General features: G+C 34.0%; 2 protein-coding genes across 3 annotated transcripts; one reads left to right on the top strand and one right to left on the bottom strand.

Moving 5' to 3' along the window:
- Positions 1-6,981: 6,981 nt before the first annotated feature.
- Positions 6,982-12,123, top strand: LOC114177529 (polyadenylate-binding protein 2-like). Of its 2 annotated transcripts, none has more exons than XM_028062911.2 (6): positions 6,982-7,076; positions 7,176-7,284; positions 8,111-8,181; positions 11,286-11,477; positions 11,556-11,683; positions 11,833-12,123. In XM_028062911.2, the coding sequence occupies exons 1-6, from the start codon at positions 7,029-7,031 to the stop codon at positions 11,879-11,881; spliced, it is 597 nt and encodes a 198-aa protein (XP_027918712.1). In that variant the 5' UTR covers positions 6,982-7,028; the 3' UTR covers positions 11,882-12,123. The 2 variants fall into 2 exon arrangements, with proteins under 2 accessions (XP_027918712.1, XP_027918713.1); XM_028062912.2 differs by having other exon boundaries at positions 11,838-12,123.
- A 958-nt stretch (positions 12,124-13,081) lies between these two features.
- Positions 13,082-14,920, bottom strand: LOC114177528 (protein EXORDIUM-like 2). The gene has a single exon (XM_028062910.2). The coding sequence runs from the start codon at positions 14,859-14,861 to the stop codon at positions 13,953-13,955; it is 909 nt and encodes a 302-aa protein (XP_027918711.1). The 5' UTR covers positions 14,862-14,920; the 3' UTR covers positions 13,082-13,952.
- Between the last annotated feature and the right edge of the window lie 4,282 nt (positions 14,921-19,202).

Consider the following 19,202-nt stretch of genomic DNA (forward strand, 5'->3'; position numbering starts at 1 on the left):
ATATTTAAATTAATTAATTTTTTTTATTTTTAAAATTGATTTCTAATTAAAGATTTTTTATAGATGAGATTGATTAAGAGTTATCGTAAATCTTATCTCCTTTCAATTTTATTTATGTTGAAAAAAAAATCAACTAAATCACAAGGGAATAGGTTTTTGTTGAAATTCCAGGCCATTACTGAAGAAATTGTGATCCAAGTTTAAAAGCAATATTAGTTATATAGAAATATGTCAAAAGGTCACCAACTCTATTCATTTGCTCATTTGAAATCTTCTAAGAAACATGAACTTAGACACAAACTCCATAAAGAAACCATGGTCAAATAATCATGGCAAGGTATCTTTTCCAAAATGAAAATTGCAGTGAAAATAATAGTACAATGACATAAAAAAAATTAAAAAAAAAATATGAACTTCTTCGTTGGCGCATTAACTGGATTGTTAGACCAACAAAACTGTTTCAACGTCTCTGTTGTCTATGATGGAGCCCACACGAAACCGTTGGCCATAAATTTCAAACCCTGTAAGTAAGCTACCACCAAATTCTAAGGATGAAGTTATATTTTATTTTTGTACGGATTTTATTTTTTGTCAAAGTATAAGCTTTACATTTGAAACTCTTGCTAAAATTTATGCAATGAATTAAAAATAATTCGGTTAATGATGAGTTAAATTGAATACAAATAAAATATCAAACAAGATACGTCGGTGTAATCTGTTTTTGACTATCTACCATCGATCCATCAAATTTTGATGACAAAAATAATTATTTATTATAATGAAAATTTTAAATAATAATTTAAAAATTAAAAATTATTGACAATTAAAATAATTTTAAAAAATTATAATCAGTTTTTAAATTAGTAACATTTTTATTATGAATTGATATCTGAATTAACTAATAATTTTATTTACAAGTTTATAACTATCAAATAAATTAGATTCTGGATTGGTCTATAAATAATTAATTTGTAACCAATTCATTTAGTAGTTAAAACTTTAGTACTTAATGCTAGTGATCAAAGTAGAAATCAATTCATATTAAAAATAATTTTAACTATAAATTTAGAAACTAATTATAATTTATTTAAAACTATTTTAGTTATCAATAATTTTTTATAAATTAATATTTAAATTGATTATTAATTATTTTTGTCAATAAATTTAATCACTATTTAAGATTTTTATTGTAGTGTCATAATTAAGTAGGTCAAATGTTGCGACTTGTCCTCTCATAAAATGAACTGACAAACTAACTTTCCATTTATTTTAAAATTTTGTTATTTTTTATTTAATATATATACATGTATTTTAAAAATACATTCAATCATGCTAATGTTTTTTATATCTGGAATTGGTTAATAATTATTTCTTTATAGTTAATAATTAAAATTTAATTTAAGAGAATTAGTTATATTACTCAAATAATATGATAAGAAAATATAATATTTTAAATTATATTTAATTTAACTTTAACTTAAAAAGATGAATTAACATTTCAGTCTATCGCATCTCATTTTTTCTTACCTGCATAATTGGCACGCCATAACAGAGTAATAAATTAGAAATATGAACTCCTCCTCTAAAAATATCAATTTTATTATAAACAAATAGTCCTAATACATAAAAATAAAAATAAAAACGATTCAAAAATGCGTAGCGTAGGAGTGCAATAGGAGAAACGGGCTTTTCTGAAGGTACAAGAAGGTCAGAGTAAATGTGATTAGGGACATTGCTTCTTGTACCCCCATGTTTTCTTCCTCTACCCCATGTTTTTTCAAAATACCAAATTGTGATGGATCAAGCGCTGTTCCCGTACTTGATCGTGACAACATCGCCGATGCAGCCTTTCTCGCAGAGACGACTCTTCGACTCCGCACGTACAACTTTGGAGGTCTTCGCATAACAAATGCATTTCAAAATCCAGAATTCATTTCAATAAGTAATACGTGTAATCCAAAATATATTTCAGATTTAAAAATAATTTAATTTTTTATTAAGAGTAAAATAGTTATTTCATCACATTTATGTAGGTGCAGAAAGAAAATATGAGGGTGCATAAAGTAATAGCTTCTGAGCAGTAAGAATAGGGTAATTGGGTCATTGCTTCATGCACCTCCAAGTTTTCTTCTTTATAGGGAGCTGTGTGCAGGAGATGAGGAGGGTGAGGAAAGAGCTACGGCACAAGCTTCGGGAAGAAAAAATTACGGTTCAATTTACTATTGAATCAAGGTAAAACTGGTATTTTATAAATTAGGTGGTGCACGAAGAAAAATTGGATGGAGAAAGTAGCAGCTGTCACAGTGATGTGATCGGAAGCCCAATTTCTGGATCCTTCAAGCCCAACATTCCCGATCTCCAAGCACACCCCCAAGTTGTCAAGAGTTACACAAAAACTATTAATATTTGTAAAGTTGATATATCATATCAAGATTCACTAAAATATAAATAAAATAACTTAATTGTTTAGGGTGATGTTTTACTTAGGGGTGTTGAAAGTTTAAGTAATTCAAATATATAACCCAAACCAATCTAAAAAATCAGAAATTGATCAAAGTCTATGATCAATTTTTACTCAACCAAGCTATTTGCTTCATATTTTTTTTTTATTTAAAATTAGAGTCAAACAAGTATTATATTAAGTATAATGATATATTTAAAATTAGTTAGCTACTAATGAGTGTTTTTTAATGTTGTTTTAGAGTTTTACTATACTTTTAATATATTTATTGGCACGAAAATATGATAGTAAATTTATATTATATTAAATCTCTTTAGGTTAGGTAATCTAATTGTAAACGTTTAGGAACATATAGTTTGACACCGTGTGTGCAGAAGTGAAAACTCGTTAATAAGTGCACATTTTTAATTAGTTAGTTGTTTTTTTTTTCAATTATAAATAATTGTAATAATTGTGTGTTCACTTTTTAAGGGTAGGTTATTTTTCTGGATAACCAATTCATCCAGTTTTTTGACAGCCTTAAACATGTAATCACAAATTAGGTTTCTTTTTTATCCATAACTCATTTGAACAATTTTACTAGAAACTTTGTTCAATAAATGTATGGTAGTCTTTAAAGCATATATTTATAGTGTATATGACATTGCTTATTGAGTATAAATACCTGTTTCATAAGGAACTTAGCAAATGAATCAAGGTGATGTCCACTTGTATCATATCTTTCATAGTATTCACTACCTCTATTTGACTTAAAAATTTTGACATTTCTATTTAATTATCTATCTAATTCATTTATATAAACTTCCAAAGCATTCACTATTTGGGATTTCTCATGCAGTATATAAACAAATTCATAATGCAAAAAAATCATCAACAAAGGTAAAGAAGTACTTTTTTTTTATTGAAAGAATTTATATAAAATGGACCACATATATTGGTGTATATGATTTAAAGAAGTTGAATGCTTCTTGTGGCTCCATTCTTTGTATATTTTAGTTGTTTTTCTTTAATACAATCTACACAAACATTCAGATTAATAAAATATAAATTCAGAATGATTTTATTATTTACTAATCTTTGCATCATTTCTTTGGAAGTGTGTCCCAAATGTTTATGCAACAAGAAAGTAGATCGTTCATCTATTAAACTAGTTTAGTGCCAACATTGTGGTGTAAGGTCATGAAGGTTTCAGTATATAAATTATCTAAATTCAATTTATATAAGTCATCACAAAGTGTATTAGATACAATCATACAATTACACTTAAACAAACTGAGATAACCATTCCTAAACATAAAAGAGTATCCAAAAATCTTGATCTGCCAAAAATAGGTTAGGCCATGCTGGCCCACCACCCAAAAAATGGTCAAAATTTGCAACCTGCGCCGTCATAGGATGGACCAATAAGCTAGCAGACTAGCGCGCCACTATTTTTTTAGAGTTTTTTTGTTTTTTGTTTTTACTTTTTTATATACATTTATAAATAAATATTTAGAGCATATTTAATTATATAAATATTTTCTAAGCTTTTAATTGATTAATTAATATTTTTATGTGGATAAATCAGAATAATTATTACATTTTTACATTAAATTACTCTAGTAGAACTAATAATTGGAACTTAATTTGTAAGTGTTAATAATTTAATTATAACAATATTGTATATTTACATCTTTACAAAAATATAATATAGAAAATTTAATCTTTTTAATAATTTTATTTTAGATTTTAATTTAAAAAATAAAAAATAAAGTAGGTCAGCATACCAAGGAGCAAGTTGGCTTGCCAATTTGGCAGGTTAGACAGGTCAAACCAAAATGAATTAACGGGTTGAAATTTCCAACCTTACTCGTCTCGTTTTGGCAGGCTAATCCGCAAGCCACAACCCATTTTGACACCTGTAAGACCCATTAAAAATCTGTTTTATTATTTTGTCTACCCTAAAGTAGAAGGGCTTCCCCTTGTATTTGGGCCTAGGGCTGGCCCAAGTAATATAACCAAACCCTAAGCTGGCCTAACACCCTTACTCTCATTATTCCACAGAACCAGTCGTCATCCCCTTACCCTCGCAAGACGCTCTGCTAGGGTTCACTTCCCCATCTCGAACAAGTCCGTTCAAGCTCAGTTTCTGGTTTTCTGCCCCATGTAAGTAATTCCCAATCTCATACTTTTACTGCGTTAGAACTTTTTTCCCGTATTCCTTCGTTTAGGGTTCCATAATAACATTGTTCCGTTATTCCGCCAGTTCTGCAAGTCCATCACTCGAGCTGCTGTGCTCCGAGGTCCCGTGTCGAAGTTCTATTAGCCCTTTTCCAGGTACGGGGAGTTAGGGTTTCGGGTTATGTTGTTTGTGACTTCTTATTGAGCTTGCATGTTGTATGTATGGATAAATCATTGTTTTGGTGCGTGGAGTGCTTGGTATGTTGGGTTGTATTTGGAAAACACATTTGTTACAGGTGAATCAGGGTGAGAGCTGTTAATCTCGCCCAGGCGAGTCGGGCTCGCCTAAGCGAGTCTGACGAAGGCTCGCCCAAACCCTTTTTCGCGAGAGGTCGCCCAAGCGACCCGCTCAATTTTTGAGTGAGCGAACATCTCGCCCAGGCGAGAGGGGTCTCGCCTAAGTGAGATCCCACGTTGTTCTCTTGATGCTTTTTCGAGCCCTCGCCTAGGCGAAGGGGGCTCGCTTGAGCGAGCACGTCTCGCCTGAGCGAGACCCTTCAGCCTGAGCAAGGTGCTGGGCGAGGCAATGCGAGATGAAATTGTTTTCTTGGCTTTGTATGGAAAATGCCTGCTTGATTTTAAGTATTGTGCTGAACATGCAAGATGAATGAGTATGAATGAGTGGTGCAAGTCATGAATTGTGAATAATGGGTTGATATGAGTTTAACATGATATTTTAATGAAATGGTTGATATCAAAGAGGCATGACAATGAGATGAGTTGGATATCCTTTATGCGTGAATGGTTTAAGACGAGTTGAAATGGGTTGGGCCTGGAACATGAAAGGCGTTGGCTTCAAAGGTTGGTACGATTAATGTATATCTATGTATGGTGAATATTCTTTGGCTGTATGAATATGGTTGATCCGTGTCAGTGCATAATTCCTTGGGGTCTCTAGGTGAGACTTTCAGGGTCGCGCTTCAGTGGTCGGGACGTAATTCCATGACCCCTGTTAGTGGGTGTCCATGGTGGTGCCTCATCTGTATAACTAGGTAAGGATTCAAGGTAAGGATTGCATCCTGACACTCTAAAGAGTCAGTTAGTCTCACTTAGAGCGGACTAACCCCTGTGGTGAGAGTAGCAGAAGGCTTGAAATTCATTAAGGGCTAACCTTGTGGTGAGGGCAATTGATTCATCGAAACACTTGTAACACATAGCTCGGGGTGAGCAGCTCGGGGGTGAGCAGAGGTATCCACCACAGGTGCAAGCGTCCACTGAATCCAACCAAGTTATATGTATCCGGATGAGTCGAGTCATCGTAGTGTATTGTTTGGAAGGTCGTAACATGCTTGTGTGATGTATGTATGATGGACTGTGAATATGCATCTGACTTCATTGATGAACTGTGAATATGCATCTGACTTCATTGATGAACTGATTTTATGCTCTAGCTTACCCTACTTTTGTTGTTGTGTGTTCCTGCTGTGTGGTACTCTCTTTTGCGATGATCATCAACTTGTTGGTGTGAGCAGAGACGAGGAACACCTGTGGACAACAGGGATGTGGTAATTCCGCTGCATAGTCTGCGTGGATTGGGCTTTTGTTTCTTTTGGGCTTCTCTTTAGGGCTATGGCCCATGTATTCGTTGTACTTGGATTTGTATACTTTTAGTCAAACTGTTATCCTGTTTCTGTTGGCATCATGGTGTGCCTAGTTTTGTAGGGGTGGTGTTAAGAACCCCAAGACTGCGTTGTTATACTATTTTATGTGTGACGTTTTTTTTAATTACATGTATTAATTAAATGGGACGTTACAATACCTCTTACCTCACGTAACTCACAACATTACCTTGACTCAAAGGAAAAAAGATTAAGTTACTCTATTTTAAATTTTAATATCTGGAATGTATAAAGTGTTCTTCAAGAATTTCTTATATGAAGGATGAGATTAAAGATACAGAAAAGAAAAAAAAATTATTTTTTAAAAGATAAATATTTTTATAAAATAAAACTCAATCAATAAAAATTTTATTTATATTTTAACATAATAAATAATCAAGTATCACATTCAAAAATTTCTATTGATCTTTTTTATTTTCTTGGTCCTTACAGAAGTAGTAGAATAGTACTAACATATATATTTATCGATCAGTAATGAAAATAATCACTGAAATTATTAGAAATTGAAAAAGTTGTTTAAAAATGTAATAATTTTTAGGATTATTATGACACAAATTTAGATAATTATTTACAAAATTAATTTTAAAGAGTATAGTGACAGTGATTTATATTTTTGGTGACGAAAAGACCCTTTTACCCTTAAATGAAATTGTGAAATGAAAATGATTGTTGCGGTAAAGTATAAGTAATGGCAGAGAAAGGGAAATTGCAGAAAAAGAGAGAAGAGCATGGAAAATGACGACGTTGAAATGCTCGGTTCTGAAAGCAACGAAGCTGTATGCAATGATTTCATTCCATTTGCTTTTGTGTCATCTCTGCATCAATTTCCCTTTCCATTAACATTGCTTCACGCATCAATGCCGATTGCATTGCAGGGCTTGGAGCTGGATGACATGAAGAAGCGCTTGAAGGAAATGGAAGACGAAGCTTCTGCTTTGCGGGAGATGCAGGCCAAGGTCGAGAAGGAAATGGGATCTGTACAAGGTACCTCCTTTCGTTTTTTTTTTTTTTTGCTACTTTTTTTTTAATTCTGTAGATTTTTATTTGTTTTAAATATTCAACTTTTTTTTTTTATGTTATTTGTGAAATTATATGTATTTGATATAAGTTGGGTAGAATTGGCTGTGTTCTATGTGGGAATTAGCTCTAGTTTGTTTATTTGTTTGTTTTGCATTGTTGATATAGATCATAATATTTCCAATTAGTTGATTTTAGTTAACTACCTTGAAAAATTAGGATTCAGTGTGTTGCTTAGTGATGTGTAGTGCGACATCCAATTGATTCCTTTGTGGAAGACCGAAGAGTTCACTTTACAGGTTGAGAAAAGCTCTCTAACTTGGTAATGAATGGCAAGATGTTTTGTTACACTCGAGATAATTGTGTTATAGACTGATGCTAGCTAAAAATTTGTCAAGTTTTGTTTTCAAATATGGATTATTTCTGGGTTAATGCATGGATTATTTGATTTCGGGCGATACTTGGTGATGCTTGAGGTGCACTAGTGCTCAAAGCTTCTGCATTTTCCATTAAGGGAATGCATAGCAGAATGCAATTCATCTTGTGAATGAGAGGCCTAAGTGACAGCCGAGAGTCTCCCCACGTGTCTCTTTTTTTTGACTCTTTTTCTTAACCTGAAAAGAAAATTTTGTGGATGTTATTTGTTTTGATTTTACCTTTGTCTTTTTCGTTCTGATTTATCTTCTTCTCCTTGCACATGGTGTGACCACTGTATTTTCTTAGTGTGCAAGACATTTCATTACAATCGATTCTTGGACTCTTGTTTCTGTTATTGATTCTTATCTCCAAATAGCTCCTGCTACTGCTGCTTCGAGTCAGAACAATAAAGAGGAAGTAGATTCTCGATCAGTCTTTGTCGGCAATGTGAGCTGTCTCTTCTTTTGTTTACGTTAAAATTTTATGTTTTGCTTATTTAATTCATTAATTGCCGTGTTTACTAATATGGGCCCGTCTATACTACTGAGATTAACTTATTTATTTTGTCTGTAGTTATTAATTCATAACAAGCCAATGTGTATAAATGTGTTGGCTGCTTTTGGAAACCAAATGGATTGTGATTCCAAGAGTCACATGACTTTATGTTGTGTTTAAATTAATTGTTGAGGGTCTTGATTTAATCTCGTTACTCTTAATCCTGAGGCTCTATACAGTCTAGACTCTAGCAGTCCATCATTATACATAACTAGGAAACCGATTGAACCTTAATGTTATGAAAAACATATTTCATGGTTTGATATTACACACATGTTACATGTGTGTATGTTATTTCATGGTTTGATATTACACACATGTTTACATGTGTATGTGTCTGCATGTGAAAGTGACAATGTTGGAATAATTGAATGTGATAGAATAGAACTCCAACATCCATAAGTGGTCTCTCTTTTTTCTGACAGTGAGAATATATTCCCAGCAGCAAGATCAAAATGTCTTTTATCCTAACAGCCATATTGGACAACATTTGGCATGTTTCTTGCCGTTGTTTACGATTTTTTTTTTAAGGTTTTGCTTTAGTTCAGCATACTGTTTTTTAAGTTAGAGCTTTTGTTGTTTGTGTCTGCATCAGTCATAAACGAGTGATTTTGAGTAATCCTTGACATGCGGAATTGAAGCAATGCGATGTAGAGGAGATTTTTACTTGTAGACAAAGATAAGGAGGGAAAAATTAAAGCAAGGGCACTGGAAAGTTGTTGATTAGATATAGATATATGTCCATTAAAAGACGGAAGAATAATCGGTATTACTGTTTGATTATTTTGATAAGAGTTGACTAATTTTAGGCTTCTTTTTTGCAATGATTTTCCATTCAAATCAATGGTAATCATCTGGATGCGTACCATGACAGTATCCATGTTAGTTTAATAACTCAACCAGATTGCAGATCTAGGATAACAAGATTATGTTGGATGAGTAGACAATTGATGCCATAAAGCCTCTCTTATAGAAATTATGATTTTGGAACCTTACAAATTTTGTTGTATCATGACTTATTCTCAACGTCAACATTAATTACAATTTTTACTGGATATGGCTCCTCTTAAATGTAATATTTTAGTTTTCCCGTGTCTCTTGTTCGAAGCTCTTGAAGGGCATCGGACCAAACCTTAGCAAAAAGTCTTCTCTTTCACCCATTATGCTATGATATGTTACCTATAGCTTCTTACTCAAATCCATACCTGCCCTACCCACCTGACCTTTTTCGTTTGGCATGCCTTTCCATCACTGTTGCTAAGCAACTTCAAGCCCCGAAATATTTCTCACCTTTAACCAGTCCTGTTGGAGGAATAAATGTTCATCCCACTTTACTGTGTAACCTTATTTGAAATTAACATTGGGAGGGCTATTTTTTTTTTTCATACACAAATAAAATGATATTGATAGCTTTTCTGAGTCCATTGTTTTACTCCATCTGATCAAATGTCCATTGCCATTTATGTGGTCTTTTATGCGTTTTTCTTTGTCCAATTCAGCTGACCTTTATTCCTCGTGTATCTGAGCAAAGTTGTTCACTTTTGTTGCTCGTGTATAATGCAAATGCCTCACTGCTAATTGAAAGACTAATGCATAATCTTCACCTACTTAAGTCTTGGAAATTTTGAATTTGTAAATTGCTACTAATTTGAACTTTTAGATGGTGAGAACTTTTTTCGGTGTTGAATGTGTTTTTGATATTTCAAAGTTTTATTGTGTTTTCAAATGGTGGCGCCCTAATTGACATATGCCCGACTCCAATCGCAGGTTATGCATTCATCTGCAAGTTTTCTGGTTTAGTAGTGCTGCAATTGGAAGTATGTAATAAAAATATATAATATTTAGCTGGAGAGAAAATCATGTGAGAAATTTACAAAATTAAGATTTGAAAACAAATTATGCAACAAAAAAAGGGAGGGATTGACAAAATTTAAGAAGCTAAAGCATTAATTGTTGTGGAAAGTAATATTCAAGGAGTTGTACTATGATGGACATACCGATTTGGCTCCTCTAAGATGAGGAGATGCACTTTAGATGATAAATTGCCTTGTACCTGTTGATTAAAAAACCAATGGTTTATAATTATGATAAAATTAAATACATTTTTAACAAAATCTTACATTAATTATAATCTCAATCTGTGATTTTTTTAATTAGTCATTATTATTATACTGTATCTTCAATGTCGAATCCCCCTCACTTTAGAGGAGTCAAATCCAAAACATCATATTTTGATAGTGAAGAGGAAGGTAGGAAAAAGAAAAGGAAAATACATGTAAGCTGATTATAATTTAGGGTGAATGAAAATACAGGCCCATTAGCATAGAAACTTTCAGAGTTTTGGTGATGGGATGGACAGAAGAATGGATTAGATTGCAGATCGAGAACGTGGATTCCTACTGGTGGGAAGAGGAATTTGTAGTTAAAGGACAGTTCGTGGTATCTCCCATTTTGATTGCAAAGCCAACGGATGCTTTTGGCGGTGCCTAGTGCTCAAAAGTATAATAGGTATTTTTTTCCCATGGTGAGGGGTCCTTGACATTCTCTGTTTTCTTCCTTGGGATCAAGAGGGAATTTTTAATCAATTTTATTTTTTACTGATATAACTAATTCACCACAAAACTTGAAAGAAAAAAAGGGTGGAAGGGGTATAGAAGCGAAAAAGGGTTCATGAAACATACGCATTCATTTTGCAGTTCCGTGAATTAAAATCAAAATTTGGATGTTTCGTAGTTTATAAATTGCATACTATCCTGGGATATTATGAAGAAAGGAGTTGGAGTGGATGGCTGACATCAAATTACAAACCATTTAAATAGGCAATGGGTTTATTATATTGCATGGTTTTGTTATAATTAATTTCTAGAACTTTCCATATTAGCATAATGTTTTTGTTGCAATTGACAAAACTTTCCATGGACAACCAATAGCAAATTGATTGGCTTTCCGTGTGACTTTGTCATCAATTAATCTCTCAGGATTGATATTTTCCGCAGGTGGACTATTCATGTACTCCAGAAGAAGTGCAGCAGCATTTCCAGTCATGTGGAACCGTAAACCGAGTCACCATCCGAACTGATAAGTTTGGCCAACCAAAGGGATATGCTTACGTAGAGTTTCTTGAAGTGCAGGCTGTTCAAGAAGCTCTTTCGCTGAATGAATCTGAACTACACGGGCGTCAATTGAAGGTTAGAACAATATAGTCTTGTTTAAATAATATCTGCATTTTCGTTTTTAACCTCCATTTTGCTGTGGACGTTTTGCAGGTTACTGCTAAGAGGACCAATATACCAGGGATGAAGCAATATCGTCCTCGCCGGCCTAATCCTTACCAGGGGTTTCGAGGCAGAGCCCCGTATGCACCTCCTTTTGCTTATGCTCCTTTTGGATATGGGTATGTTGTGTTCATTTCTTTCCTTTCTTTCCATGGCCATTTCATCTTATACCTCAAAAACATATAACCACGCCACAAATGTTTAGCAATCTAAGTTTTCTATTTTTGCCCTAAATAGTAGACGTGTGACACTCATCTTTTTATTGCAGAAAAGTTCCAAGGTTTAGAATGGGAATGCGCTATAGTCCCTACTATTAATTATGCTGAATCAGAACTTTTGTCTAATGGATGGAAGGACATAACCTACTCCTTCTAGTGTCATGGCTGATGCAGGCCATTCAGCATGAGGGAACGAACGGTACGGCCACCGATTTAGCAGCAAACCTTGTAAGCTTACGATGTAGTATTCTGCAATTTTTTATATTTGACATATATATTCAAAGGTTCTTTGTAAAAGTATCTGTTAAAAAATGTTAATGTATGGGATTTTCAGTTGGTTTTTTTCTTCTCTCAAATTTGTACGTATAGGTGCATCTCTCCATTGTTAATGTAGGCCTCAGTTTTCTTCTCGAAAATCCAAGCAATGGTTGTTCCTAGTTATTATTGTTGTTCTAGACTAGCCTGTGTCGTGATTGTCAAAAGTCAAAACCTATGATAATTCATAGTCGGCTATGGGAAAACGTTGCTATGATAATCCATAGCAATAGCCAGAGACTTTATTTGGTCCACACACTACTTGCATTTTTGTGTACGAGATTATTTTAGTTAATTCGGTTTTCCTAGTAATTAAGAAAATTGGTTAATTTATTTAGTAAGTCTTTTTCAAAAATACCTTAAAAGTTATCGAATTTGTTTTATTCCTTTTACCTAATTTTCCATGTTAATATGTGGAGAGAAATAGCGATGAAAATTATTTTAGTACTTTGTGGCTAATCATGTTTTCTAATATCTTCTCATGAGAGGAAATTCATCTTAATAGCTTAAAACATTTATTGATTATGGATTAAGTTATAAAATAATTACGACCAATTTGATATGAAAAAAATACAAGAAACCATTTTGAAAAGGTCATATAAAAAGACATAAATAAATTTTTGAAAAGATTTCAGTAGAAAGTTCCACTGATTCTTCACGCAAGAGAAAGACTGTCCATGCAATTTCTCTGCACATAGTATCAGAAGAAGCTGCAAGGTTTACACTTTAGATTGTTGTAAATGCCTTCTTAAATGTAGTCAACTAACAATTTGAGTGCATCAGACATACCATGCTTATTATAGGTGTTCATTCAATTATATCCTTCACATGTACGCATAACACTGCAGTGAGCAACTTTGTCACGAAAAAGCATTGAAAAATGTGGAAGAACCGAGTCAGGAATACGATGTGTAGAGGCATAGGCCAATTCCGATTATGGTAGTTATTTTTTTATAGCAGAGGGTAAAACCAAATAACCAGGTATCTGTATAAAGTGTAAATTTTATTATTGATTTTTCTTGCATGAATACACTAACACACTGATGAGTTGTTGAATGAGAAACTGGTTGGGAAACAGAAAGAGACGTAGCATGTAACTCCACCCATCAGAGTGTTCTGCCCAAGGTCCTGCTTATTTCTCAGAGGAAGACCATCAATCTTTCACCCTTGGGTTATCAAAATCAAAATAATATAGCAAAAGCTACCTCACCCCAATCTTCACATTGAGAAGGGTACAGGGCAATGCTTATCAGAAACATAATTGCAGAGAAAGAGGACCCACCAAAACCATCCAAAACAATGACATCCCTGTAGCCTTTTACACCTTGCGAGATTCACTTCACCTTACCAACATCATCATGACCGATACCTCGCCATAATGGTCTCCCAGGCCCCCAACACCACCACCTTTATTCTCATTTACCATAAACAAACAAAAACACCAACCCTCCTCCACCACCGCTTCATTCCTCAACCACCCTTACCTTACTTTACCCAAACATATCAATAATTCATAAAAAAGAAAACCCACTTTCGATTCCTTTTCTTAAAATTACACAAAACAAACCCATCAACCTAACTTCTCATATATTAAATATATCTATATCACATTAATCATATCCCTTTTTTAATCTTATTCTTCTTCGTTATTCATAATTTACTATTTATACAACATTCCACTTCCTCTATAGTCTTTAGTACCACAATTTACACGTAACACTAAACGACAAAAGCAGGCTCAGAATTTAGAAACACACCCCGTCCGATCCCACTCCGTTATCCATTATCCATTATCCATCCCCTGCTTCCGCACCCATCCCCCAATATCTACACCATCACACGCCACGTGGCACTCTCACACGAGGGTCTTGCATGTCAGACTCTGAGGGTCCCACATCGCTGGCACCAGGTACCTCCTCCCATTCACACCATGCGCATTGTAGCTCGCCCCGGTTACCTTATCCACCAGGACCTTACCCGGATATCCCGGGTACGACCCGCTCCCGAAAACCCCCGGGCACGCCGAAACAGCCTCCAACGGCGCCGTCGGGGGACCCTGGAAGTAACCGTTATTGAAAGGGTTCGTGACAGTCCCGGCAAGAAGGGTCGCCAAGTTAATAATCATTCCGTCAACTCCGACGTCGCCGTTAGGCGCAACCAATGGCGGCGTTTGGGGTCCGTAAATCGGCTGATGGAAGGGCCACGCGCATTGCCCGGGGCACTGCGTTTCGGAGTTTCCAACCCATATATAAGCGGTGCGGGCAGCGTTTTTCACGTTTCGGGTAGAGCCGTGGGTCCCACAGCGACTCATGCAGAAACCCTCGACGGCGACGTCTTTCGCCGTTAACACGACCGTTATCGAGTTAAGTTGATTAAACTTCGAGGCGAGCGCGAGAAGGTGTTGCCCCTTGAGGCTCTTCCCGAGCGTGTAAGCCGGGTGCAGAATCTGGTTGCCTACGACCAGCGCAGAGGATCCCCCCTTGTAGTTCTCCGTAGTTTTCCACCACGTGGCAGTGGAAGGAGGCGCCGCGTTGGGCGCGCTGCTGAGCGAGTTTATGAAGTCGACGATTATGGAGCGTTGGATCGGTGTGAAAGTGCCGTACCAGATGAGGTTGACGGTGATGCGGCCCTTGAGCAGCTGACCGTTGTGGTACTTGAGCACAAGTGGCTGCTCCTGTACAAGCTCCCCTACAGTTAGCAAGGGAAGGAGGAGCAGCGCGAGCACCGCAGAGAAGGTGAGGGCAGTTTTGTAATTAGAGGCCATGTTGTGGATTAGAATTTAGAAGGAAAGTGTGATTTGAAGAGAGAGTTTGAAATAAGTTGACGATGGAGAGACGTATTTATATACCTGGTGAGCGGGGACAGCTGTGACCACCGAGGTGTCAACATCCTCATCCTCCACGTGTCAATTTTTCATTCGCTGCTTCTTTCACAGCCTGTCCAAGTTTCATCTTCATCATGTTTTTTACCATTCTACCACCGTTTCACGCTTCTACCCATGTAAATATAACTTTTCCTTATTTTTTCAAATATTATTAAAATTATTTATCGCAACACTGATTTGACTACTCTAATTTTTTATTTGGCAATCCCTAGAAGGCTTTAGCATGCGTTTCAGCACATATTTGAAGCTGGCTATTTGGGCCCCATGTGGAATTTGACTGGCAATGTGGGCCGTAGGATTTGAATGGACGGTGAGATTGGAGTGTTATAATTGGAGTGGGTTAACGTGTGTGATGCAATCTGCATCGAGTTTGATGAGATTGACGTCAGATGCAGAGTTCCAGGAAGAAAGAGTGTTTCAGTGGATTTAATATATCCGCGCATGCAACTCTGTTCACGGTGCTTCACATATTTTATTACACAAATCCGTGTATGTAAAACTAGCATTTATGTTGTGGCCAACTAATCTCTGTGCTGCCAAAATTAAAATTAATCTAAACATAAAGCTCATTAAAAATTGATGAATCCTTTTAATTTGTAAGCTCTACTTACTAAATGGTAGAAACTGAATTAATTAGATAAATTTTATTTGGGATTATAGTAAATTAAATAAAAAATATTTTTTTTTATTCCTTTAAAAAATTTTATTGTTTGAATAGATGGATCTCATTCAGCCATTGAAATATTGAACTTTATATATATATATATATATATATATATATATATATATATATATATTATATTTAAAAAAAATGTAAAGAAAATGTTAAACGAGTATTTTGAAAAATTAAATTTGAGACATTTATTTTGAAAAGTTAGTTGAATTAATTACAATCAATTAAATATTAAAGGATGATTTCATAAGATTGTTGAAAAATAATGAATAAATCATTAGTTATTTATAGGGAAACGAATGAATTATCCATACTTTTATAACTTCGTGATAAATGAATTTACTTGGGGTGAAAACTTGATGAATCTATTTAGCTTTGTAAGCTCTATTTAGCGGTGAAAACGAATTAATGAGATTAATATATTTTAGATTATAATGAAATGGATAAAAAAAATATTATTTTAAAAGTTTAATTAAATGTTCCGTCCATCTTGATCTAAAAAGATTTAACCATTCGTTAACATTTTTATGATATATTTCGGTGAAATAAAAGTATATTGTTAAAATAGTTTTCGAAAAATAAACTTTGTAAAACAAATTTAAAATATATTTCTAAAATTTTTTAAAAACTTTTAAATTTAAGAAACATTTAACTATAAAAAAGTTAGTCAAATTAATTTTGATACGTTAAAAATTGACAAAAAAATATTATTGGATCTTGAGAAAAGATAGACAAATATTGACAATTTAAAAGAAATTGATAGATTTAATTTATGTTTTTTTTAATGGAGGAATTATCTATAGATTGAGTAGGTAATGATTGATAAATTAGATAGGTTTGCAAACCATACTTTCTCAAGTAAGAATATAGGTTCTCATGTTTCCTCTTTGAGTATTACGTTTGCAAGTGGTTCATCATTTGTTAGGTCTTCCATTCAGAAAAATATTGTAATTTTAAACTATTATTTCTAAAAATATTTCTAAAATACAATTTTTTGTAACAAGAGTAATTCAATAACTTAAGAAAATAATAAAAAAAATCAATACAACAATTTTTTTAATGTTATAAACAATTTTGAAAAAGCCAATTTAACAAACAAGTTTTTCTTTTTAATTTCTAAAACAGTTTATAGTATAAGATTACCAAAATATTTTTTTCTTAGTTCTTTTAAAAATTGATTTGCAAAATACTATTTAGGAACTTAAAAGTAAAAATAAATCTAATAGGTTCTTTATATATCTATATTCTATTATTAATTAGAAATTATTTATGTCATTTTACATATATATATATATATATATATATATATATATATATATATATATATATATATATATATATATATATATATATATATATATATTGAACTTTGTATTGTTTCTTATTATGTAGCCTTCAAAATCATCTCACGTTACTTCTCTCCTTTCTCTTTCTTTCTTAACCTAAGCAATAATGAAGAAAGATGAAAAGTTGAGATAATAATAGGTTGTGAAGGTGAGTGATGTTGACTTTGAAAGGGTATGAGCTTAGGAATTTAGGGTTACGAAACTCATTAGATGATACTAAATAGGTCAGCTTATTCAATGATATTCATACCTGCCAACTTTTACCACTAAACTAGGACCATAAAATTATGCATAGGAGCATTTCACGTGATACACTCAGAATCTTAAATTCCAGACTTGTATATTGAAACTTTGGAATAAGAATAATAGTTATATTAATTAAATGATTTTTTATTGATTATTATTTTTATTTAATTTAATTTATCTCATGAATGTATTTTTAATTAAGTTAAAAAAAAATTGTTTTATTGTGTAGTTTTAAGCACAACACCACGAACTTGAATAATAAGAAAAATGAATTTTTAAACCTTTATTATTTTTACTAAATATTATGTCTCCATATAACTTGTTTGATTGTTATTTTAGTATTGAATTAGTATCGAAACTATGTTATTTTTTTAAAGATGATAAGGTGATAGAGATCTATTTTTATTATTATTTAAGTTCGTGATGCTGTGATTTGAGACTACAAAATCAAGTCGTTACATCATTTCATATGATTACAAAGTTAAATAATAAAGTTTCAATAGAAGAATATAAAACATTTGGTTACTCAATTAAACGAAAATTTGTTAAAAGTATGGGTGGATCGGATTGGATAAGTCGGCCCACCAACTCTATTGAATGATATGAGTCAGGTCAAAACTTTTGAACTCGTTGGTACATAGTGGTTCAACCGACCTAGCTCGCCAACCTGTAAGGTCACGGGCGAGAGAAGGTGGGCTAACCTGCTTGCTTGTAACACATTTGAAAGGTCTTTTAAAATAAGTTTTGGAAGAATATTGTATACAATCTCTTAATCTTGAACATAACATACAATGGATTGAAAAATATTTTTGGATTGAAACACATTTGAATACAAAGGCATTCTAAACACAACCTGGATTGAAACACATTTGAATGCAAAGGCATCTAAAAGTTTCACGAGTTAAAACACATCCAAGTACAAAGACGTCTAAAAGTGCATGAGGTTGAAATATATATGAGTACAAAAGTGTCTAAAAGTGCATTAGGTTGAAATATATGGGAGTACAAAGGTGTCTAAAAGTTGTTCGGGTTGAAATATACCTGAATACTAAGCGTCTAAAAGCGTCCCGTGTAATATCTTGGTTGGATATTACTAATTTTAAATAATATAAAATAAAAGAAATAATAAATTCACATTTATTTAAATGTCTTTCCCAAAAAACGCAGGAAATTAAAATCCTTCTTAATCGTCATTCATAATAAATATAATTTATTTTCAAGTGTTTACATTTCCAAAACTGGGAAATCAAAATCTGAGTTACAAAGTAAATCAAGAAAACAATAAAATCAAATCCTCAAGCATCCCCGCTCCGGCTCTATGCCTCACCAACACCGCCTACAAGTAACAACCCTTGTCTGCTCAACAAAACCTGGCAAGAGCACAACCATTACCTTTACTTGACCATGGACCTAGGATATACATGCTTCCACAAACCTGGCCGCTTGTGGTCTTGCCTCTACAAACCTCTTCGTTCGTAGTCCAACTCTACGGACCTCCCTATCCGTAGTCCAACACACGTGATCCAACAGCTACGAACCTTCCCGCTCGCAGCATTCCTCAAGGGTGAACACGGAACATACGAACCTCCCCCTCCTATGCTCACACGAGAGCATCATAATATGAATCTCCTCGCTCATATTATCACGTGTTCACCACCAACCATGAACCTACTTGCTCATGACATAATTAAGGATCTCCTGGTCCAAACCCAACATCACAAACACGCAAAACACAAGCCAACAGAACACATTACTCTCTACGCTATCGCCTGGCGCTACCTAAGTGCTGCCAAGAGACATTCCAGCGCACACCGCTTGGTGGAGTCCTCTCGCCGCTAGGCGTCACACACAAATAAAGACATTGTCTTAGTGGCTATCACCTAGCAGTTCACTTCTCACCGTCAGGCGCCACATGCTACAGGAACTTCCCTGGTACTCCTATCGCCTGGCGGCCAC

The sequence above is a fragment of the Vigna unguiculata genome, chromosome 3 (genome assembly GCF_037176805.1).
Source record: "Vigna unguiculata cultivar grain cowpea cultivar isolate G323 ecotype 2 chromosome 3, ASM3717680v1, whole genome shotgun sequence".
Taxonomy (NCBI): Eukaryota; Viridiplantae; Streptophyta; class Magnoliopsida; order Fabales; family Fabaceae; genus Vigna; species Vigna unguiculata.

Excerpts from the sequence above, each read along its gene's own strand:
- LOC114177528 (XM_028062910.2), bottom strand. The coding sequence starts at position 14,861 with ATGGCCTCTAATTACAAAACTGCCCTCACCTTCTCTGCGGTGCTCGCG.
- LOC114177529 (XM_028062911.2), top strand. The coding sequence starts at position 7,029 with ATGGAAAATGACGACGTTGAAATGCTCGGTTCTGAAAGCAACGAAGCT. Across the intron at positions 11,478-11,555 it reads TACACGGGCGTCAATTGAAG|GTTACTGCTAAGAGGACCAA; the intron begins GTTAGAACAATA and ends GACGTTTTGCAG. Across the intron at positions 11,684-11,832 it reads TATGCTCCTTTTGGATATGG|AAAAGTTCCAAGGTTTAGAA; the intron begins GTATGTTGTGTT and ends TTTTTATTGCAG.